General features: G+C 36.6%; 1 protein-coding gene across 3 annotated transcripts in view; it reads left to right on the top strand.

Annotated features, from left to right (window-relative positions):
* The window catches only part of RABGAP1L (RAB GTPase activating protein 1 like), a 736,110-nt gene that overhangs the window by 91,461 nt on the left and 620,366 nt on the right, over positions 1-24,283 (top strand). For all 3 annotated transcript variants that reach the window (XM_025287225.3, XM_025287224.3, XM_025287226.3), the window contains exons 4-7: positions 2,488-2,698; positions 7,400-7,574; positions 14,574-14,731; positions 16,689-16,799. In XM_025287225.3, the coding sequence (XP_025143010.1) occupies positions 2,488-2,698; positions 7,400-7,574; positions 14,574-14,731; positions 16,689-16,799 (655 nt within the window). The remainder of the gene's footprint in view (positions 1-2,487; positions 2,699-7,399; positions 7,575-14,573; positions 14,732-16,688; positions 16,800-24,283) is intronic.

Below are 24,283 nucleotides of genomic sequence, written 5' to 3'. Positions count from 1 at the left end.
GTTCTATACATCAATGTCTCTTTTGCTGTCTCATACACAGGGTTATTGTTACCATCTTTCTAAATTCCATATATATGCGTTAGTATACTGTATCGGTGTTGCTGTCTCGCATACAGGGTTGTCGTTAACCATCTTTCTAAATTCCATATATATGCGTCGCTGCTGCTAAGTCACTTCAGTTGTGTCCGACTCTGTGTGACCCCATAGATGGCAGCCCACCAGGCTCCCCCATCCCTGGGATTCTCCAGGCAAGAACACTGGAGTGGGTTGCCATTTCCTTCTCCAATGCATGAAAGTGAAAAGTGAAAGTGAAGTCGCTCAGTCGTGTCTGACTCCTAGCGACCCCATGGACTGCAGCCTACCAGGCTCCTCCGTCCATGGGATTTTCTAGGCAAGAGTACTGGAGTGGGGTGCCATTGCCTTCCCCGATATATGCTTAGTATACTGTATTGGTGTTTTTCTTTCTGGTTTACTTCACTCTGTATAATAGGCTCCAGTTTCATCCACCTCATTAGAACTGATTCAAATGTGTTCTTTTTAATGGCTGAGTAATACTCCATTGTGTATATGTACTACAGCTTTCTTATCCATTCATCTGCTGATGGACATCTAGGTTGCTTCCATGTCCTGGCTATTATAAACATACAGATGGCTAACAAACACATGAAAAGATGCTCAACATCACTCATTATCAGACAAATGCAAATCAAAACCACAATGAGGTACCATTTCATGCCAGTCAGAATGGCTGCGATCCAGAAGTCTACAAGCAATAAATGCTGGAGAGGGTGTGGAGAAAAGGGAACCCTCTTACACAGTTGGTGGGAATGCAAACTAGTACAGCCACTATGGAGAACAGTGTGGAGATTCCTTAAAAAACTAGAAATAGAACTGCCATATGACCCAGCAATCCCACTGCTGGGCATACACACCAAGGAAACCAGAATTGAAAGAGACATGTGTACAGTAATGTTTATCGCAGAATTGATGCTTTTGAACTGTGGTGTTGGAGAAGACTCTTGAGAGTCCCTTGGACTGCAAGGAGATCCAACCAGTCCATCCTAAAGGAGATCAGTCCTGGGTGTTCATTGGAAGGACTGATGTTGAGGATGAAACTCCAATACTTTGGCCACCTGATGCGAAGAGCTGACTCACTGGAAAAGATCCTGATGCTTGGAAAGACTGAGTGCAAGAGGAGAAGGGGATGACAGAGGATGAGACAGTTGGATGGCATCACCGACTCAATGGACATGGGTTTGGGTGGACTCCAGGAGTTGGTGATGGACAGGGAGGCCTGGAATGCTGTGGTTCATGGGGTTGCAAAGAGTCGGACACGACTGAGTGACTGAACTGAACTGAACTGAATTAATTTGTTTTAATTGGAGGACAGTTACTTTATAATTTTGTGATGGTTTTTGCCATACATTGACATTAATCAGCCACTGGTGCACATGTGTCCCCCATCCTGAACACCCCTCCTATCTCCCTCCCCACTCATCCCTCTGGGTTGTCCCAGAGCACTGCTTTGAGTGCCCTGCTTCATGCATCGAACTTGCACTGGTCATCTGTTTTACATATGGTAATATACATGTTTCAATGCTATTCTCTGAAATCATCCCGCTCCTGCATTCTCCCATAGAATCCAAAAGTCTGTTCTTTACATCTGTGTCTCTTTCGCTGCCTTGCATATAGAGTCGTTACTGTCTTTCTAAATTCCATATATCTCTGTTAATATACAGTATTTATGTTTCTCTTTCTGACTTATTTCACTCTGTATAATAGGCTCCAGTTTCATCCAGCTCATTAGAACTGACTCAAATGTGTTCTTTTTTTTAACAGCTAAGTAATATCCCTTTGTGTATATGTATCACAACTTCCTTATCCATTTGTCTGCTAATAGACATCTAGGTTACTTCCATGTCATAGCTATTGTAAACAGTGCTGCAGTGAACATTGGGGTACATCTGTCTCTTTCAATTCTGGTTTCCTTGTGTGTATGCCCAGCAGTGCGATTGCTAGGTCGTATGGCAGTTCTATTCCCAGTTTTTTTAAGGAATCTCCACATTGTTCTCCATAGTGGCTGTACCATTCTCACCCTTTTCTCCACACTCTCTCCAGCATTTATTGTTTGCAGACTTTTTGATGGTGGCCATTCTGACTGGCATGAGAGGATACCTCACTGTGGTTTTGATTTGCATTTCTCTAATAATGAGTGATGTTGAACATCTTTTCATGAGTTTATTAGCCATTTGTATGTCTTCTTTGGAGAAATGTCTGTTTAGGTCTTTTGCCCACATTTTGATTGGGTGGGTTGTTTTTCTTGTATTGAACTACACGAACTGCTTGTATATTTTGGTTATTAATTCTTTGTCAGTTGGAGACCTAAATTTTATTTGCAATTTTTTCATTTGTTTTTGGGCAATAGGTGAAATTATACTGGGAAGTTTTACATTAACTTTTGGGTGTTTCTTTTTTTTCTTCCCTCAGAAATTTCTACACCCAGACCATCTTCTCTAAGTGAAATACCTGAAGAGGATAGTGTTTTATTTCACAAACTGACCTATTTAGGATGTATGAAGGTTTCATCCCCACGTAATGAAGTGGAAGCTTTACGGGCAATGGCAACTATGAAATCTGCCAGTCAGCACCCATTTCCTGTTACTCTGTATGTGCCAAATGTTCCAGAAGGTTCTGTGAGGTAAGCTCTAATCTTTTTTTACTGCCCTTAGACATGTATGAAGTTTTTTTTTGGATAGTGGTGATAATATTTTATCATAATTGAGGCCTTGGACTTACTTTGAATTCACTTTTACTCTGTAGCTGTGCAAGGCAAACATGTTTAGGTTTAGACTGTATTCCTTATTTGCTTGGGGTATTTGTAAATTTGCTTGGAATACTATAAATGCACCTATAACTAAAAATACCTATGATTTGTGTATCACCTTGTCATTTAACAGTGATTCAGAAAACAACTGTTTCCTAGATTTTAAGCTCTTTACATCAGACTGGAAAGAAGCAAAATGGCTTTTTCTCATATGCTTTGCTGGGAGTAATTTTTAATGTCATCTGAATCTTGAATTTCTTTTTTCTTTTTTTGGCCTGGTTATATTTATTTGTTTTGCATAGTATCTGGAATGAATTCATCACATTATTAGTTGGAGAGAATTATGGCCAGCATATGTGGTGTGTTGTGCTCTGTGGGTATGTAAATACAACCCATTTATTTTATTTGGGCTTCCCCTGGTTCCAAATAGGAAAAGGAGTACGTCAAGGCTGTATATTGTCACCCTGCTTATTTAACTTATATGCAGAGTACATCATGAGAAACGCTGGACTGGAAGAAACACAAGCTGGAATCAAAATTGCTGGGCGAAATATCAATAACCTCAGATATGCAGATGACACCACCCTTATGGCAGAAAGTGAAGAGGAACTCAAAAGCCTCGATGAAAGTGAAAGTGGAGAGTGAAAAAGTTGGCTTAAAGCTCAACATTCAGAAAACGAAGATCATGGCATCCGGTCCCATCACTTCATGGGAAATAGATGGGGAAACAGTGGAAACAGTGTCAGACTTTATTTTTTTGGGCTCTAAAATCACTGCAGATGGTGATTGCAGCCATGAAATTAAAAGATGCTTACTCTTGGAAGGAAAGTTATGACCAACCTAGATAGCATATTCAAAAGCAGAGACATTACTTTGCCAACAAAGGTCCGTCTAGTCAAGGCTATGGTTTTTCCTGTGGTCATGTATGGATGTGAGAGTTGGACTGTGAAGAAGGCTGAGTGTAGAAGAATTGATGCTTTTGAACTGTGGTGTTGGAGAAGACTCTTGAGAGTCCCTTGGACTGCAAGGAGATCCAACCAGTCCATCCTGAAGGAGATCAGCCCTGGGATTTCTTTGGAGGGAATGATGCTGAAGCTGAAACTCCAGTACTTTGGCCACCTCATGCGAAGAGGTGACTCATTGGAAAAGACCCTGATGCTGGGAGGGATTGGGGGCAGGAGGAGAAGGGGACGCCAGAGGATGAGATGGCTGGATGGCATCGCTGACTCGATGGACGTGAGTCTGAGCGAACTCCTGGAGTTGGTGATGGACAGGGAGGCCTGGCGTGCTGCGATTCATGGGGTCCCAAAGAATCGGACACGACTGAGCGACTGAACTGAACTGGTGACTCAGACAGTAAAGAATCTGCCTGCAATGCAGGAGACCCATGTTTGATCGCTGGGTTGGAAGGATATCCCCTGGAGAAAGGAATGGGTGCCCAATCGAGTATTCTTGCCTAGAGAGTTCCACGGACAGAGGAGCCTGACAGGCTCCAGTCCATGGGGTTGCAAAACAGTTGGACACGACTGAATGACTAACACTTTATTTATTATTTGTATTAGAGTATAATTGCTTTGCAATGTTGTGTTTGTTTCTGCTGAACAGCAAAATGAATCAGCTATATGTTGAACCTTGAATTTCTTTAAATGTAAATCAGATACTGTTTTCCGACATTCAGCTTATCAGTGTCCTCCAGTCACACTTGTGATTATTTTTGAAGTTCTTCTTACCATGTCTGGCCCTTATGATCTGCTTTGACCTGATCGTCTCTCCCACCCTCTCTGTTCTCTCGCTTCTGTCACTACATGTACTTCATTCATTCGCTCTCTTCCTGTCATAGTAGCCTTTTTGTCCTTTCTCAAAGGTAGTCATGAATCCTGCCTCAGGACCTATCAGTTAGGAGTCCTCCCATGGGGCTTTTGTTTGGTCTCTTTACTTTGCCCAAACAAGCTTTCCTTGGTTTTCCAGTGACTCACTTCTCTCCAGTTTCACCTCAAGAAACCTTTTGTTGAAAGAAGTCTTTTTTTTTCTCCCTGTTTTTCTTAATAAGGTTTACTTTTGAGAGTGATTTTAGGTTCACAGCAAAATTGAGCAGAAAGTACAGAGATTGACCATATCCCGGATAGGCACCCCATCTTCCCCAAACACACACTTCCCTCACCATCAACGTCCTCTTCCATGTGGTACATCTGTTACAGTTGATGAAACTACACTGACATATTTTAGAAAGTCCATAGTTTACATTAGGGTTCCCTCTTGGTGGTGTACATGCTGTGAGTTTGGACAAATATATCATGACATGTATCCAGCATTAGAGTATCATGTAGAGTACTTTCACTGTCCTGAAAATCGTGCCTTCTGCCAGTTCAGTTGTCCCTTCCTGCAGCTCCTGGCAACCGCTAATCTTTTTACTATCACCATAGCTTTTGCATTTTCCAGTAAATTATATAATTGAAATCATGTAATAAATAGCCTTTTCAGATTGGCCTCTTTTACTTAATATTAGACATTTAACTTTCTTTTATTTTTTTTATTTCATTTTTTTAAATTTTATTTTATTTTTAAACTTTACATAATTGTATTAGTTTTGCCAAATATCAAAATGAATCCGCCACAGGTATACATGTGTTCCCCATCCTGAACCCTCCTCCCTCCTCCCTCCCCATTCCATCCCTCTGGGTCATCCCAGTGCACCAGCCCCAAGCATCCAGTATCGTGCATCGAACCTGGACTGGAAACTGGTTTCATACATGATATTTTACATGTTTCAATGCTATTCTCCCAAATCTTCCCACCCTCTCCCTCTCCCACAGAGTCCATAAGACTGTTCTATACATCAGTGTCTCTTTTGCTGTCTCTAACTTTCTTACATGAATTTTTGTGGCTTGGTAGCTCATTTCTTTTTAGTGCTGAATAATGTGCTATTGTCTGGGTGTACCACAATTTATTTATCCATTGGCCTATGGAAGGATGTTGCGATTGCATCCAAGTTTTGGTGATTATGGATAAAGCTTCTGTAAACATCTGTGTGCAGGGTTTTAACTCATTTGAATAATACCAAGGAATGTAATTGCTAGATCATACAGTATGATTAGTTTTGTAAGAAACTGTCAAACTGTCAAAATAAACCTCCTTTGATCTTATCATAACCATCCTTCTTTGTTTTCACTGGGCCTTTTTCCCTTCAAAGAACTTTTCTTTGCCTTGATATTACATATTTATTTGTTTGTTTATTGTTTCTCTTCCTCGCTAGAATGTCAGTTCCATGGAAGCAGGTTATTGGTATTTCTTCCTGCTGCAGCTTCATTGCCTGGAGCAGTTTTGGTCCATAGCAGGTTTTTAGTAAATATTTGTTGAATGAACCCATAAATGAATGAAGTCTAGGAAATTAGGTTAAATGTATCTTCAGTTCAGTTCAGTCACTCAGTCGTGTCTGACTCTTTGTGACCCCATGGACTGCAGTACACCAGGCTTCCCTGTCCATCTCCTTCCCTGTCCAACTCCCGGAGTTTACTCAAACTCATGTCCATCAAGTCAGTGATGCCATCCAACCATCTCATCCTCTGTCGTCCCCTTCTCCTCCCACCTTCAATCATTCCCAGCATCAGGGTCTTTTCAAATGAGTCAGTTCTTCGCATCAGGTGGCCAAAGTATTGGCCTATACTATTCTCTGAAGGCTGATTTAAATCTTTTTCAAAACTGTTCTGATTTGCCTCATTATCTGAAGTTGAAAATGTGGGAAAAGCACTAAGTACCACAATAATAGCAATACAAATTTACAAGATTTTGGTAAAAATGCTTTCATTTTTCAGGAAAGGGTTTTGTAGATGGACTGTTTGTATAATATCTCTTATAAGTGTCAAAATGCCTTTCACTGTTATCTGTTGAATTTCACAGTGCCAAACATGCCTTAACAAAGATTTAGTGTTTTGATTTGCCTCTCTATTCCTAATGGGTACCCCTTAGTTTTACCACTTGAAATCCTGAAGTAGTCTTGAGGTTTTGGATCAATCCACAACCTTAGGATTTAAACAGGGAAAGTCAGAGAAATATTTGAAAAGTTCCACAAACTCCTTTTACCTCTTAAATTTCATTAAGTTCATCTTTGGAACCACTCTGACCTTTTTAGGGTAAGAGAGGTCTTTGTTGAACAATGAATGACCTGGGACTAGATAAACTTACAGGTATTGCTTTAAATAGAAATGAGCTCTCCAGGGATGGTTTGTTCTGTTTTTTTTCTGGGTGTTTCTTTTGCTATAACAGAAGAAGTGTAGTATTTAGGGATGGGCGACATTAATTTTACCAGGCAGAGTATCCTTGGCTTTGAGATGAAGTGAATTGGATCATGGGACACAAAAGTGAAGTAGTTGTGAAAAGAAGGTAAAGAATTTATGTGTGTGTGTATATAATAAAAATATGAAGATAATTTGTTTTCTTGGATTATTATTCAGTTCAGTTTATTAGTACCAGTTTATTTTTGTGATTTTAAGATAATTGTATGTTACTGCCCTAGTAAAACTGCCTTTGTTCTTTGCTAGTTAATATTTAATCTCATTTCTCATAACTGTTTTGCAGAATCATAGACCAATCCAACAATATGGAGATAGCATCTTTTCCAATTTATAAGGTATTGTTCTGTGCACGTGGCCATGATGGGACAACAGAGAGCAATTGCTTTGCATTTACAGAGAGTTCCCATGGTTCTGAAGAATTCCAGATACATGTCTTCTCCTGTGAAATTAAAGAAGCAGTAAGTATAATATTTTGTAGCAATTTGCTATTGAGATGACTCAGTATTTGATTTGAGTCGCACAGAGTCAGACACGACTGAAGTGACTTAGCAGCAGCAGCATAGTTGAAATCAAATCAACTATTTGATTTCACTGTCAAATAATTTAGTATGTATGACCATATATCATATTACATAATAAGTTTGGAGTATCTTTCTAAATAGAAAGTTAATATTTGTGATGGCATAGAATGAAATATGGAAATTTAAATCTGGTTACTCTGTGCTCTGAAGTGGTACTCCGAGTTTAACATATGTAATAGAAAAATCCCACTTGATGAGCTGTCCTCCCATCCCACCATGGTGGTAATTGCTCAGGCTTAGAAGGGAAGAGTATTTTTGCCCCTCTTTTATTGTTTTGCCCTGGTTGTTCTCTGTGACTTTAAAAAATGTCTATAACAATACCTGTTTCTCTACTGAGCCTTCCACTTAGATATTGCACTGAGATTGTGTTATAGATCTCTGTGGTTTTCACTTGTGATCATTTACTGTGTGCAGTTGTTCAGAGGCTGGGTTTTGTTCTATAAAACTGTTTTAATTGTAAATGCAAATGCTCCTATTCAGCAGAACTGTTTGAAGATGCCAATGAGTTCCTCACACTAATGATTAAATGTTAGTTTATTTTTAGACTCAGAGTCAAATGGCTGTTATGTATATACATGGGGAAATTGCTTTCTTTTTGGTATCTATTGAATTCTTAAATTAAAAATAAGTTGCACTTTTAGAACTTTGGTAATTATACAGCAATTTTAGAGGCATTAATAAGTGGGTTTGGATGGACAAATCTCAGTTGTGTTTGCTTTTGGAAATATAAGTTGTCAACAGAAAATGCTAAAAGCAGCAGTTACTCTGTTTTCTCTTTACTGTGAAATGTAAATAAACCATTGTATGAACAGGAGTTCTGAGAGTTTATTTCTGGCCACAACATGGGAACTCATAGAAATGTATATTTCTGTGTGTCTGATACTAAGCATGAGCAGTATGTCACTTGTTATGCCCTGGTGATCGATTCTATTTACACTGAAACAAACATGTACAGACATAGAAGTTCTCTGTCAGAGCTGTGCCCATGTGAGGAGTTCATATTTGTTTTGTTTGTTTGTTTGTTTTAGGCAGTTCTAAATCTATCTAAAATAGTTCTGTTTTATCCATGTGTGTATGTTGCATGTATATAAATATATATAAACATGTATACATAAATATATAAATAGAGATACATATATCAATACATATACCAGTATGTATACATATATGCATGTACTGACTGCTTGGCCAAGTGTTTGATAGAGTGAATGAGTACAAGTGTGTCTGGTACATAGGAGACAGTGAATATAAATATGTTGAAAGAATGTATGTGTGTTTGTGAATTAGGGAGTCTATTTCTGATCCTTACAACTCCACTACAGAGGTGGGGAAGCAGATGGTAGAATTCTGGCATTTCATGTTGGCAACCATCATTTAACATGCCTGTGTGGATTCTGGATAATTGGCACTCAACAATTAAAAAAATGAACTTTGAAGAATTGGAGAACCTGCTTCTTGGAGAGGCAGAAACACTGCTGTGGAAGGAAATTGAAAGGCACCTGGTTGCAAGCATTTTTCATAACTGTGATGGTATGAAACTCTCTTTTTGGATTATAGCATCCACTTGTTTATGTGGGGGGTTATTTGTCATCTTGAGAGCTTTAACAGTGGGTAAGCAGTGGATAAAATAGTGGAGGGGATTCTCGGCCTATTTTGGCTATAGTATTAAATACTATATTTCTAGAGAGGGTTGGAGAAGGCAATGGCACCCCACTCCAGTACTTTCGCCTAGAAAATCCCATGGACAGAGGAGCCTGGTAGGCTGCAGTCCATGGGGTCGCTAGAGTCAGACACGACTGAGCGACTTCACTTTCACTTTTCACTTTCATGCATTGGAGAAGGAAATGGCAACCCACTCCAGTGTTCTTGCCTGGAGAATCCCAGGGATGGGGGAGCCTGGTGGGCTGCCGTCTATGGGGTCGCACAGAGTCGGACACAACTGAAGCGACTTAGCAGCAGCAGCAGCAGCAGCGAGGGTATTTGGTACCTGTAGATTGTGAGAAAGTGATGTTCATGTATTTAGTTTTTTTGAGTAAGTTTTTCAAAGTGTTACATTCTGGGACATTGGTGGTAAAATTGTTTGGAGGAAAATACTTGACAGTCGTCATTCAATTTTATTATGAGTGATCATTTCTAAATACAAATAACCCAGTATAGACATAGAGCTTATGCCAGGCACTATGTTAAATACTTACTTGATACTCATAACATCTCCATAACAGAGATAGTATTTATTTAGACTAGCGATCTTACACTTCTCTTTGCCTGGAGCAGTCATAGATTATGCCTGTTGTCTAAGTATATTATTAAAGCCTCTATTTTATTCTCAAAAGTGTTCTGGTTTGGGTGATAAATTGGTTACCATTTCCGTATCCCAAGTCTAACAGAATAGATAATAAAGCTGGTTTTCAGAGGAAGTATATGATTCTGAAGACCCACGTATTTTTCAGTAACAACTTTCCTGTTACTTTATTATAAAAAGTAAATGTAGATTTTTACCTTTCAGTTATGCTTTATAAAGGGATATCTTGGTCATTCCAGCAACCTTTGGGTTTACTCATGCCTTTTATAGAAGGTGTCTGATACCTTCCTCTCTCCTCTCAAAAAATAATGACTTGCCTTTTGTCGCATTTACTGGTTGTCTGATTATCTGGTTCCCAGAAGTTTCTTGTTCTATGGTGAAGGGACAACATTAGTTCTTAGTATATGGGCCCCTCTTAATGGGTATAGACAATTGGCAAAGATAGCTCTGGAACAGACAACAGATGTTCTTACTGCTTAAATATGTACCATGCACAATGTCGCTAATTTGTTTTCCATTGTTTGCAGAGTCCCTGGATGAGATTTGAAGAAGTTTGTCAGTTAAAAGCAAGAAGACAACTTCTAAACAGAAAGTTGCAGCACGGCTGCCACTACCATTTGTCACTGTGATATGCTTTTATTTCACCATAAAATTCCACAAGCAGCAGATAACCAGCCGTGGTAGAGGGGAAGCCCAGTGTGGGTGATGGCTTTTTTGGACCTATGACATGAGAATTAGGGGTTCCCACAGGAGAGTTAGGATGTATTTGATCTGTTACCCTGGGTATTCTTCTGAGGGACTCTGCTGGAGTGGATGTTAATTGTCTTTGGCAAAAGAGTTGGGGGATCCAGCCAGAAGTATCTTAATGCTGATGATCTTTGTACAGGGAACATTCTGGTGAAGAATTGCAGACAAAGCATAGTATCAGAAAGCATAGTAAAAAAAGCCATAGAGGCACTTATTCTTGTTGAATCTTTATGGATATATTATACAAAGCTATTTTTAACGATACAGTTAAAAGTCTTAGTTGACTCTTTTAAGAATTTATTTCTACTAGTCAGTGTAACTGTTTCCTTCAAATCAGATTTTTCTGTTCGGATGTTATACTTACTAGCAGTTCTCAGTGTTGTATTTTAGAAGCAAGTTGTTATCATCTTCTGTTAAAGGCATTCAGCTGTATTTTATGATAAATACCAAGAATATCATTAAGAAGATCTTTATTCTTAATGCTCTGGTTTTTCTTGGGATTGCTGATACACCACTACATAAAAGAAACCATAATTCTTTGGGAAAATATTGTTTCTAAACATATATTTATTGAGATGGTATTTTAGCAAAATACCTTATTTTAGAAATTAATTTGGAAGTTGTTAGTGTTTTTCTCAAATAAGTTGATTTTTATTATTAAAAAATTTCTTGTTTGATAATGCCTTTTTTTTGTTCCTTTTATTAGTATATTTGAGCAAGTTTTAAAAAATTTTAACACATACCTTTCTGGGTATTCTTTTATAGGTATTCTTTTATAGGATTTTTCTACATTTATTTTTTGGGTGAACATTTTCTTGATACTTGTTTTTAAAAGAAGTGATTCTCTTTCACCATTTTTAGTGAAAGGGCTTTATTTTAGAAGAATTGGCTGTGTTATTTAAGTAAATATTTTGTCTAATAGTATTTCTTGAACTGTTAACATGTACTACATATTTGAAAATTTGGAAACTACTGAAATACCAAAGAAAGGTTACTCAGAATTCCACCAGAATTAAGATTTTGGTGTATCTCCTTTCCACGTATCTACCTGTGCCCTTTTCCCCAACTCTTCAAAAACAACAGCTACCACTCCAAGAGATACTTTTGTGTTTAACCAGTGCTTTCTATAGGAACTGCCTCCTGGGGGAAAATTGTACTGTATTATTTGTTAATAAACCTTTTGACATCTGCAAAGAAAATGCCTGTTCTAGATTTTGTGTGTGTGTGTGTATTTAATAGTGTGATGCATATAGAATATTTTCCATGGTATTATGTCTTAAATTTTCTTTTCATGATGAGATCAGTTACCCAATTTGTTCCAATAACTATAGATACTGATAATCATTGTCTTTTAAGCCACTCTACCTTACCCATTCTTGGATCATCCTTCCAGCTTATTCACAGACTCTAGAAGTCACAAATGATTTTAACCTTGTTGGAAATAGCAACTTCTAAGACATAGTCAGGATTAAATGCAGGAGTGGATTAAATTGTTGTTAATGTACTGTTGAGCCCTTCCTTCAAAAACAGCAAGTTGTAGTCTTATTCCACTCCCTCTACTCCCATCATTCTCTGCTACTCTGGCTCCACCACATATACTTAGGTTTTTAAAAAAGAAATTCCTGACCCTTGCCCATGCTTTAGAATTTGCCAAATTCTTTGACTTTTTTTTGGTGTAGACTCAAACGGCAGGCTTGCTGATAGCTCTGATACAAAGAAAATGAAATGACTATAGGAGAGAATAATAAATATGGTTAGGTTCAACTCTACTAATGTATCAAAAATCATAGGTATTCTGTTTTCACATAAAATGTTTTCTTAAAAATATGTTTAAAATTTGTTTTCTTAAAAATAGATAAAGTAAATAATAGACTTCACATTGTATTTGAAGTTAGGAACTGGGGAGTACTCAACTGAAAAAGTTTAAAGCGCATATTTACACTTTACCTAGGCATATTCTTTAGTGACTTATTTCCAGCATATTCTTTGATTCTGTTGTCCTTAACACTTAAATTATTGTGCTAAGTGAATTAAAGATCCAGTTGAGACTGAACATGTCTGCTTTTGTGTTACCTAATGATTCCTTGCCACTCACCCCAAGCACATTCAACTTAACCTGTGCTGAAACTTAAGCTCCATGTTCATTGTTGTATCCCTTGCCCCTAAAACATATACTTAATACACAGAAGACACTAAAAGAACATTGGCTTAATTGTATAAAATTTGAAGTATAAAGTTTTTATTAATATCCTTTAATTTTACTTTTTATATAAAATAATAATAGCATTAACATTTTACAAGCAGTGTTATACAAATATGATGCTGTTGCTGAAGCTCAACTTTGGGATGACAGGCAGCATTCTTATACAGTTAAAATGTATAAGTCAGTTAATTTAGATAACTATTGATTTGGGCCTGGAAAGGCAGTTAGGATAATCATTCAGTACTTAGGTGTAAGTGTGGCTGCTGGAAGTTTTTGAAGTTTGTGATGGAGTGTGTGTATGAGATAAGGTAGGATATAAGAATGTTGCAAAAATAGAAAATTGAGGAAAGACCTCCATACTTTAAGAAGTTCTGTTAATGAGAGTTCTCTTACTTCCAGTGAATTATAAAATATTATAATCTTAGACTAATACCAAGAATAATTTGAATTCACTTTATCCAAAGTAAAGGGTTTGTTAATATTCAGAGAAGTCTCTTTACTAGTACCTTCCAGTGTGAGATTTTGAAAATGTTACTTTTGTTTAAATCATTCTTATTTCATCTTGTTTTTATTTGTTCAATGCGTGGGTGACCTGAGAGATTTCAAAGGTCTTTTGTGCTTCAAGAATACAAATTTGAGATGATATGGTACTTCTTTTGGAACCAAGGAAGATAATAACCTCTGGAAGATCGTGAGATTTAGAGTGCTCCTCCATATTAGGGGAGGGGAGTAAGTCATTTATAATATATATATGCATATTTATATATCAAGTAATCACCAGGGTGGCTTAATACTAATAAATAAAAACGTTTCAGATTCATTCATTTTGTGACACATTTATATAGCAACAGCATTGGGAAACAACACTGGAAGCTCTTTAAATCATGTTGCCATGTTTTGTTTCATTTTGCAAAGAACAGAGTTTATTGTATGGCTCAGGATCTAGCCCTCTGAAGCTGAGGGAAGTGAAAGGAGAAATTGACAACTTGGGCTAAAACCTCATTTGTGTGTGTTCACCGGGAAGATTTAGATGCCAGCATCATTCTAGTAATTGTCTTAGGATTCATTCTTTGCAATATAGTATCTTATGAGTCCTAGAAACATCTATAAGTACATGCAACTTCGTTTGTGACTTTAAACATCTTTATTATGCTGTTTATTAAATGCCAGATTGAAAGAAACAAACTACAGTTGACCCTTGAACAGTGTGCTGGGGAGGTGGAGTGTATTAGGGGCACTGACCTTCTGCCCAGTCAAAAATTCATGTGTAATTTATAGTTGGCCCTCCATATTAGTGGTTCCTCCTTATCCACTGTTCCACATCTGCCGATTCAACCCACCATGGGTCATGTAGTACTGTAGTATTTAGTGTTGAAAAAGTGTAAGTAGACCTAGGCACTTTAAACCCGTGTTGTTCAAGGGTCAGCTGTGTGTGTCTGTGTGTGTGTATACACTATATGTTACAAACTCACTCTCTCTCTATATATATATTCATGCTTACCCTATATCTACTTTGTCTATTAGGAACATTGTGACCTTGAGAAATTACAGATTCAAGAATTAGAGGTGATCAAAATGCAGTTAAAATCTTTGTCTAATATTATTTCCACTTTTATTCTTTTAGGTAAGCAGAATTTTATATAGTTTCTGTACAGCTTTCAAACGTTCTTCTAGACAAGTATCTGATGTTAAAGACTCGGTTATTCCTACCCCCGACAGTGATGTGTTTACCTTCAGTGTCTCCTTGGAGGTAAAAGAAGATGATGGAAAAGGAAACTTTAGGTGAGATTATCTGAAAAAAATAAAAATTAGTATTGTGTCTGAAATATAATATTGACTAATATATAGGTTCCAGAAACTGTACACTGTTGTTATAAAGCTTTAGGATGATACAGAAAAACTTCATTGGTGGATGCATGGTTCACTTTTGTCAGGCTTTTCAGATAGTTTATGTAAATTATTTTCTTGATATTTTAAAATACTGATATACTTACTATAGAAAAATTAGTAAGTAAAATTAGAATAAAATTTTTTGGTCTTTTCAGCAATAATCACTTTAATTATTAAAAATAATTTTTAATATAAAAATTTAAAAATTATTTTGTCAAAATTATTAAAAATAAATTTTATTTTATCACAATTTTATCAAAAATATTTGATACTAGGGTGTACTTTTTAAACTTCGTATTTTATATTGGAGTACAGTTGAGTAACAATGCTGTAATAGTTTCAGGTGTACAGCTAATTATCTGTATACAAGTCTCTATTCTTTTTCAAATTCTTCTTCCATTTAGATTTTTACAGAATATTGAGCAATGTTCCTTGTGCTATACAGTAGGTCCTTGTTGGTTATTTTAAACATAGTATGTACAATCCCTACTATCCCTCCCCCTCCACCTCCGGAGTGTATTTTTTACAGTTATATATACATATATATATATATGTAGTTTTTTTACTTTTAACTTCATGTAAGAATTTTTCCATTAAAATGTTTTTATTTATTCATTTATTTTTAAATACTTATTTGGTTGCATCATGTGGGATCTTGTCTTATGGGCTCAATAGTTGCTGTATGTCTGCTCTCTAGTTGTGGCATGCAGGTTTAATTGCTCCATGGCATGTGGGATCCTAGTTCCCAGACTAGGGATCAAACTTGTGTTCCCTGTATTACAAGGTGGGTTTTTAACCACTGGACCACCAGGGAAGTCCCTAAAATATTTTTAATTAGAATTGTTTTTAATAGTTGTCAGTAGTATTTTGTATGATTTGACCATCATTTAATTATTTCCTTCTGTTGTATATTTGGAATGTTGTTCTTTAGTTCAAAAATAGGCAGATAATAAGAAATAGTTACACTCTTATTGATCACCTATGTGCCTTTACTTTGCCTTTGTTTCTGACAATAATTATTAGGTAGGTATTTTATCTTTTTTTTTTTTTAAGTTATAGAAATTGAGACTTAGGCCAAATAAGTTAGTGAAAGTATTTTTCCTTTTCAAATAAGACAGCTTATATTACAAACACTTACTGTTTTAATGGACTGATTCTTAAGAATTGTCAGTCTGGCCTAGGCTAGAATGTAACTTGGCTTGATCTATTTCTCTTTGTTCATCTTTTATTTGTATTTTCTTGGATTTGTCACAGTCATCTAATTCTGGATGTTTAAAAGCAAGCTCTTTTTCTCACTTGTTTTGCCTTGGATTTAACTGTGTTAAAAGCATTCATAACCATATAACCAGCTAAACCAGCAATATAACAGTCTTAAAATTAAATAAACCGTGTTCCCAAATTTGTTAAAATTTAAAAACTAAAATTTGAAATGATATAATTTAAAAAGTTTTGATTTAAAACAAACTTACGGTTACAAGGGGGAAAGTGAGGGGAAATGAATCAATTGGGAGAATTGGGGTTGGCATATACACACTGCTATATGTTAAAAAGACAACTAATTAGAACCTATGGTATAGCAAGCACAAGGCACTCTACTCAGTACTCTGTAATGACCTATATGGGAAAAGAATCCAGAAAAGAGTGGATATATGTATGTGTATAACTGATTTACTTGCTGTACACCTGAAACTGATACAACCAAAGTTTGTATTTACTTTGTGTCAAGGTGAAAGTTTTATATATCTTAATAAGGTTGTTAAATACTCTTGTTTCATTCTAACCTTGAAATAGATGACCTTTTTATTGTTTTTAATTATTGATCATTTCTGTTCTTTTTTGCATTTTTCAGTCCTGTGCCTAAGGATCGAGATAAATTTTATTTCAAATTAAAACAAGGAATAGAGAAGAAGGTTGTGATTACAGTGCAGCAACTTTCTAACAAAGAATTAGCTATTGAAAGGTAAGCAGCTTGCTCCTACATACTATCAAAAACTTGTATTGACATTGTTATTGTTTCAAGAGACATACTATTGAATCTCTGCTGTATTACTGACTGTGGCTTTTCACCATGTTTCAGTTTCTCCATTTAAAAGTGAGAATGACAATAATAATGTTTTCCCCACTTAAATAAGTTAGATGTAACTGGTTCATTGAAAATCTCAATTGATGGGGGTAAATAAACATGAAATGGCTTTATTTTTTCAGTAGTAACTGTTTCAATCCAATTTGGGCTTTTTCTTGCTCTTCCTTATTTACATATAGGACAGACACCTTCCCTTCTCAATCATTTTTGATTATTAAAAAGTCCATTTATTTACTGAGATTTTAGAATCTTTAAGAGATTTGTGTTTTAAATATATAAACACACCCATACATACATACACATGGGTGTGCATGCATTTCTATATTTATTTCTGTGTTTAATTTTTGTTAGCAGTAGATACAGCAATGCGTTAAACTTTTTATTTGGAAAAAAATTTCAATTACAGAAGAGTTAAAACAATAAAACTAGTACAGAGAATACATGTATATTCAGACTACTAATAACGTTTTATCCCATTTGCTTTCCAAACATTTTCTTAGTCTATGTCTCAATCTTTCCTTCCCTACACACACTCATAGACACACACACACACACACACCCACACACACCAAAAAACATGATTGCTTTCTGAACAATTGAAGAGTAAGTTGTATATACCATGATGCTTTTTCCCTATCTACTTTGTTAGGAAATGTGTCTTTCCTAGGAAAACTACCGGTAGGGCTATCTCTTATTTAACCACATTACATGTATCATCTTCAGTAAACTTATTTTCCATATAATACTTTTTATGTAACCTTCTATTTGATTTTGCCAGTGAACCCAGTAATGTCCTTTCCCACCCATCCAGTTTGAGATTCACGTTAGGGTCAGATACTGCGTTTAGCTGCCGTATGTCTTTAGGTTTCTTTAATTTTGAAAGATTTCCAGAGTCTGTCTTAAAACATGGACATTATTGAAGAATACATCTCTTTTCCCTATTTTTAATATGACATTGCTCAGTTTGGATTTATCTAATATTTCCTCATGATTAGATGCAGATAATTTATTGCTGCATAGATGATTTCTCTCCTTCACAGTGTATCACATGTGGAGGCTCTTGATAACCATCTGTCCCTTTCTGGTGATGGTAATTTTTGATTTCCAGCCAAGATGTCTGATTTCTCCACTGTAATTCCTCCCCCCACTCCCCTGCTTTGTAACTGCTAAGCAGTTTTTTGGGAGATCGAGGAAAATATCTTGCTTCTCATCAAAATTTCCTCTTTGGTTTTGCTTCTCATTAAATCAAAATTTTCTCTTTGGTTTAGCTTTCATTCATAATTCTTGTCTGATCCAATCTTTATCATGATGAATGCAAAGTGGTAATTTTCCATCTCTTGCATTTTCTCTAGGCAGCCCTTGACATTTCTCCTGTAAGCCAGACCTCTCCCTTTTTGTTTTTCCATTTATTACTGTTTGTTTTTGATATTCACTCTTGAATTCCCTCTCTCCTGAAATAGTTCATGATTCACTGTAGTGTTTAATTATCTAGGTGCTCAAATTGTCCCAGAATTTGCCAGGAGCCCAGTCAAACCCCTTGTCTTTGAAAAATGCCCTGAGTACTTTCCTTCTGGTGTAATAAAAGGCATTTCTCTTTGGCATAAAAAAGGGCATTAACCAGTTTGTAGTATATGAATAACACAGGCAAAGAAGTGTTAGGTGTTGGATAATTTAACTTTAAAAAAAATAGTAGTTACAAATATTGAAGTTTTATGATTAAATGATATGTTATGCCTGTACTATAGAGGCCTGTACTATGCTTGTATATAAAGCAGTCCTTCCGTTTACCAATGAGAAGCTCCAAGATGGATTAATTTGAATATAGAAACCTTGGTGAATATAGGTGAAATAGTTGAATGCCTATTTATGTTTTCATTGTTAACTTAAACATTTATACATACATTTAAAATATATTTCACATAATAATTACTTAGAAATGTTGCCTTTGCCCATATTCTCATATTCATAAGACAGCTTAATTCAGGCTCTTCTCAATAATCTTTGACATTAATGCCTTCATCATTACTTAGCTACTTTTTGAGTAACTTTAAGGCATTTTTCCAGAGCATAGTATCTCAACTTCTGCCTAAGTTGTTTGAGATGAAGCACTTTTTGAATGATATATATTGCTTTCATTAGAAATTTTACCTAAACCAGATGTACCCATTTGTATAACAGTAGAATAGTTAAAAAAATTCATTCCATGTATAACTACTTAATATATTGCTTTTATTTTAACATAATTAATGTAGATGGTAATGTCTAACAACCATGTGTTCATATACTCAGCAATAATTACCAAATTTGTTGTTTTTTTTTGGTTCTTTTTTCACACATTCTGTCAGATGACCTCTAAACATCCAAACTAAACCTGACTGAGATTGCTTCTGCTAATGGGACTTGCCCAAGCAATACTTTGTTTAACACAGCAGACATAACTTCCTGTGGCATGGGGTGTTTTTTAAATACTTGAATTTCCCCTTTTTAAAAAAAAAAAAAAAAAAAGAAACCCTTGCTTTTTATTGGATTATATTTGTGTTTAAATCACAAAATGTGAATAGTGGAATTTAAGGTGATCCAGTAGGTGGCAGTCTTGTCAAGGGAATTCTTAACCTCTGAATTTTAAGCACTGCTGTCGACAGAGTTTATTTGTAGTATAAAGACATCTGTGTTAAAGTAAATACTTCAAATCACGTAATTTTGGCTTACCTTCTGAGATGGAAAGTGATTTATCATTTTTAAAAACAACTTCTTCTTATGTGAAATTTACAACATACACAAAAGTAAAAGAATAATATATTGGACCCCAGTGCACCCATCACCCATTCTGGATGCTAATTTGCAATATTTTGGGTTTTAAAAATGTTAATTTTTATTATGAAAAATTTATTTATCCTTGAATTCAAGTTCAAGGATTCCTTCAGTTCAGTTCAGTTCAGTTGCTCAGTCATGTCCGACTCTTTACAACCACGTGAACCGTAGCACGCCAGGCCTCCCTGCCCATCACCGACTGCCAGAGTCTACCCAAACTAATGTCCATTGAGTTGGTGATGCCATCCAACCATTTCATCCTCTCGTCCCCTTCTCCTCCTGCCTTCAATCTTTCCGAGCATCAGGGTCTTTTCAAATGATTCCGCCCTTCGCATCAGGTGGCCAAAGTATCGGAGTTTCAGCTTCAACATCAGTCCTTCCAATGAACACCTTTAGGATGGACTGGTTGGATCTCCTTGCAGTCCAAGGGACTCTCAAGATTCTTCTCTGACACCGCAGTTGAAAAGCATCAATTCTTTGGTGTTCAGCTTTCTTGATAGTCCAACTCTCACATCCATACATGACTACTGGAAAAACCATAGCCTTGACTAGACAGACCGTTGTTGGCAAAGTAATGTCTCTGCTTTTGAATATGCTATCTAGGTTGGTCATAACTTTCCTTCCAAGAAGTAAGTGTCTTTTCATTTCATGGCTGCAATCACCATCTGCAGTGATTTTGGAGCCCAGAAAAATAAAGTCTGTCACTGTTTCCACTGTTTCCCCATCTATCTGCCATGAAGTGGTGGGACTGGATGCCACGATCTTAGTTTTCTGAATGTTGAGCTTTAAGTCAACTTTTTCACTCTCCTCTTTCATCAAGAGGCTCTTTAGTTCTTTTTTGCTTTCTGCCATAAGGGTGGTGTCATCTGCATATCTGAGGTTATTGATATTTCTCCTGGCAATCTTGATTCCAGCTTGTGCTTCTTAACAGCCCAGCAATTCTCTGCATATAAGTTAAATAAGCAAGGTGACAATATATAGCCTTGATGTACAAGGATTCCTTATGTGTAGATAATTGTATATACCGTTTGGTCTTGACTGCTTTGTAGGCAAGTTCAGTTCAGTTTAGTTGCTCAGTCGTGTCCGACTCTTTGTGACACCATGAACCGCAGCACGCCAGGCCTCCCTGTCCATCACCAATTCCCAGAGTCCACCCAAACCCATGTCCATTGAGTCGGTAATGCCATCCAACCATCTCATCCTCTGTTGTCCCCTTCTCCTCCTAGAGTTTTTCAAATGAGTCAGCTCTTTGCATTAGGTGGCCAAAGTATTGGAGTTTCAGCTTCAACATCAGTCCTTCCAATGAACACCCAGGACTGATCTCTGTTAGGATGGACTGGTTGGATCTCCTTGCAGTCCAAGGGACTCTCAAGAGTCTTCTCCAACACTACAGTTCACAAGCAAGTACTTGTAGGCAAGTACTGTGTAATTTATCCCCGAATCTCCAGTATCTAGCACCATGCTAGGAACCAGTGCTTTATAGTTACTTAGTCCTTCCTTAGAACTTTCTCTGTGCTGAGCACTGTTCTAGATGTTGCCTATGAGGTGGAGATCCTATTGTCTTCATTGTACGGTTAGGGCAACTGAGGCTAGAGAGGTTAAATAGCTTTCTCGAGGTCATACAATCAAATATCAACTACCACATAAATATTCTTACTCTGGTCTTTTTAAACACTTGTTGAGTAGGTGAATAAAAAGTATGTAAAGATTTTATAAAGTTAGAGCATTGACTAAATTCACTGTAATTTGTAGAGTAATAGAACGTTGTACCTGATAGACTCCTAACTTGTTTAGAGGATATGTGAAAACTGTTCTCATGTTTTGAAGATTTGTTGTGTTCGTGTTCTTTTGCTTTTTTCAAACACTCATGTTAGATTTTACATATTAAGCTTGATTTAGGAATTGGACATAAGAAAAAAAATATTAACAGGCAACATTTATTGACTTACTGTAATGGCCATTGTAAAATTTAATTGTCATAACAGCATGTGAGAGCGATAATTATAATTATTACCCTATTTTTTTTTTTCAGAAGATGAAACAGAAGCTTAATGAAATTAAGTAACTCAGTCAGTTGGCCAGAAACTAATAGAGCCAGGGTTTAAGCCAAGCCATTTAACTTCTGAGTATATACTTTTAAAGACTGTACCCAATTAAATTTTGTTTATATGCTAAATTTAAAATTAAACCAATTAGAAAATAAATGGATTGGTATTCTTTGGTGTATTTCCAGTGGAATTTGAAAGGGAGAGTTTACCTGGGGCATTCAAGTGATTGCTCAGTGATTTCAAACCCCCGGGACACCTTGCCCTGGGAGAAAAGCTGATTTGTTTAGGAGAAGACCAACAATAACAGCTGAGGGGTGAAAGCAAGATGATTGTAATCTGAAATGTGTGAGATGAGCAGCCTAAGCCTAATTATTGAGAGGTTCCAGTTAAAATGTCGAAGCAAATCCAGTCAGGTCAAGCTCTTCTGGTGTTTCCAAAGTGGAGATGGCAATCTTCTCCAGCTGATATTTTCATGGATTTCTGTCTCACTATGTGTAGAAATACTGCAGAAGATTTTCTTTTTACCCTGAAATTGATGTGGATTTTAAAGCTTTGTCTAGTATTTGAAATACACTATATACACGATAAGTAGGGTTATCGTATAGTACCCACTTTGATGCTTTGATGGATTTGTTGGTTATGCTACTGCTGCTGCTAAGTCGCTTTAGTCATGTCAGACTCTGTGCGACCTCATAGATGGCAGCCCACCAGGGTCCTCTGTCCCTGGGATTTTCCAGGCAAGAATACTGGAGTGGGTTGCCATTTCCTTCTCCATTGCATGCATGCATGCATGCTAAGTTGCTTCAGTTGTGTCTGACTCTGTGCGACCCCATGGATAGCAGCCCACCAGGCTCCTCTGTCCACAGGATTCTCTAGGCAAGAATACTGGAGTGGGTTGCCATTTCCTTCTCCGTTGGTTATGCTAGATAGCCAAAAAGTGAGTGGGAAAAATTTCAGTTTTTGTTGTATTTGTTTTATGACTAGTTGATTTTTGCTAAGTATTACTTCTTAATTTGTAATAAAATGATTCAGGAAAAGTAATACCATACACATTTGGAAAACTGGCCTCTTCACACTTCCTAAACAAGAAGTAGAGTTGTAATGATGGTAATTTCAGACTTTGTGGAAGGTTAGTTGGGGAGAGATTTTGGCTTCATGGTTTTATGTCTGTCAGATCACTTTGTTCCCAGAGGTCTGCCCTGATGTTTGATGTGTGAGTCAGAATGAAGTATTGATATAGCAAGCAAAGTGTAATTACTAGATTTGTTGTAAGTATGCAGCTTCATTTGTACTGAGTAACATAAGCCATTACTGCTAGGTAGAAAAAATTTCCATGGGTTACTTGTATCTGATCCTAATTTGGGAGAGTACAATCATTACACATACATTTATACACACACACACACACACACACACACACACACACATATAAAACACATCACTACTAGACGGCAGTTTGATCATTTGTAGAGTGATTCAGAGATGTGCCTGTTTTGATAATAAATTGTTTCAGTTTTTAATTTGTGCTTGCTGGCTTAATGCAAAAACTATATAATGAGAAGTTGACGTAACTATTGTACAATACACAAACTAGAAAATTGACATTGGTACAGTCTATAGATCTCTGTTGGAGCTCTTTTTGAATACTTTTGTAAATCATAGTATACTTCTATAATAGAATGATAATTTCTTGTTTTTCCAGTGGTAAAAGACTTTTACTTAGCTTTATTTAACTTAAGGTAACTGATCAAGATAGTTGTGGACAAAGAGGCTACCAGGTCCTAGCAGAGAAGAGCTCCAGATTGTTCAAATGCAGTAATTTTTTTGAAAATTGAAATGTATTTGACATATCACATTGTGTAAACTTAAGGTGTATAACATGTTGATTTGATGTTTATATATTGTAATATGATTGCAGTTGTAGCATTAGTCCCTCTGTCACATCACATGATTATCAGTTATTTCTTTGTGATTGGAATGATTAAGATCTAGTCTCTTAACAGTGTTGTCTGTATTAACTATACTGTGTGTTAGATCTTCAAGGCTTATTTACCTCTGGTTACAGGTTTGTACTCCGAAACAACATCTCTCCTATTCCCCCACTCCCCAGTAACCACCAGTTTACTCTCTGTTTTTACGAGTTTGACTTGTTTAGATTCTTCATATAAGTGATATCATGCTGTTCTGTCTGTCTCTATCTGGCTTAATGTCACTAGCATAATGTCCTCAAGATCCACTTTTATTGTTGCAAATGGTGAGATTTCATTCTTTCTCATAGTTGAATAATATTCCATTGTACACCCTTTCTTTAAAAAAATTAATTTATTTATTGATTTATTTTTGGTTGTGCTGGATCTTCGTTGCCATGCAGTCTTTTCTGTAGTTGCAGGAAGCGGGGGCTACTCTGTAGTTGTGGTACGCAGGCTTTTCATTGCAGTGGCTTCTTGTTGGGCTCTAGGTCATGTGGACTTGTGTAGTTGTGGTCATGGGCTCAGTAGCTGC

Source organism: Bubalus bubalis, chromosome 5 (assembly GCF_019923935.1).
Source record: "Bubalus bubalis isolate 160015118507 breed Murrah chromosome 5, NDDB_SH_1, whole genome shotgun sequence".
In the NCBI taxonomy this organism is placed as follows: domain Eukaryota; kingdom Metazoa; phylum Chordata; class Mammalia; order Artiodactyla; family Bovidae; genus Bubalus; species Bubalus bubalis.
Note: the sequence above shows the minus strand (reverse complement) of the source record. Positions and strands in the feature narration are given on the sequence as shown.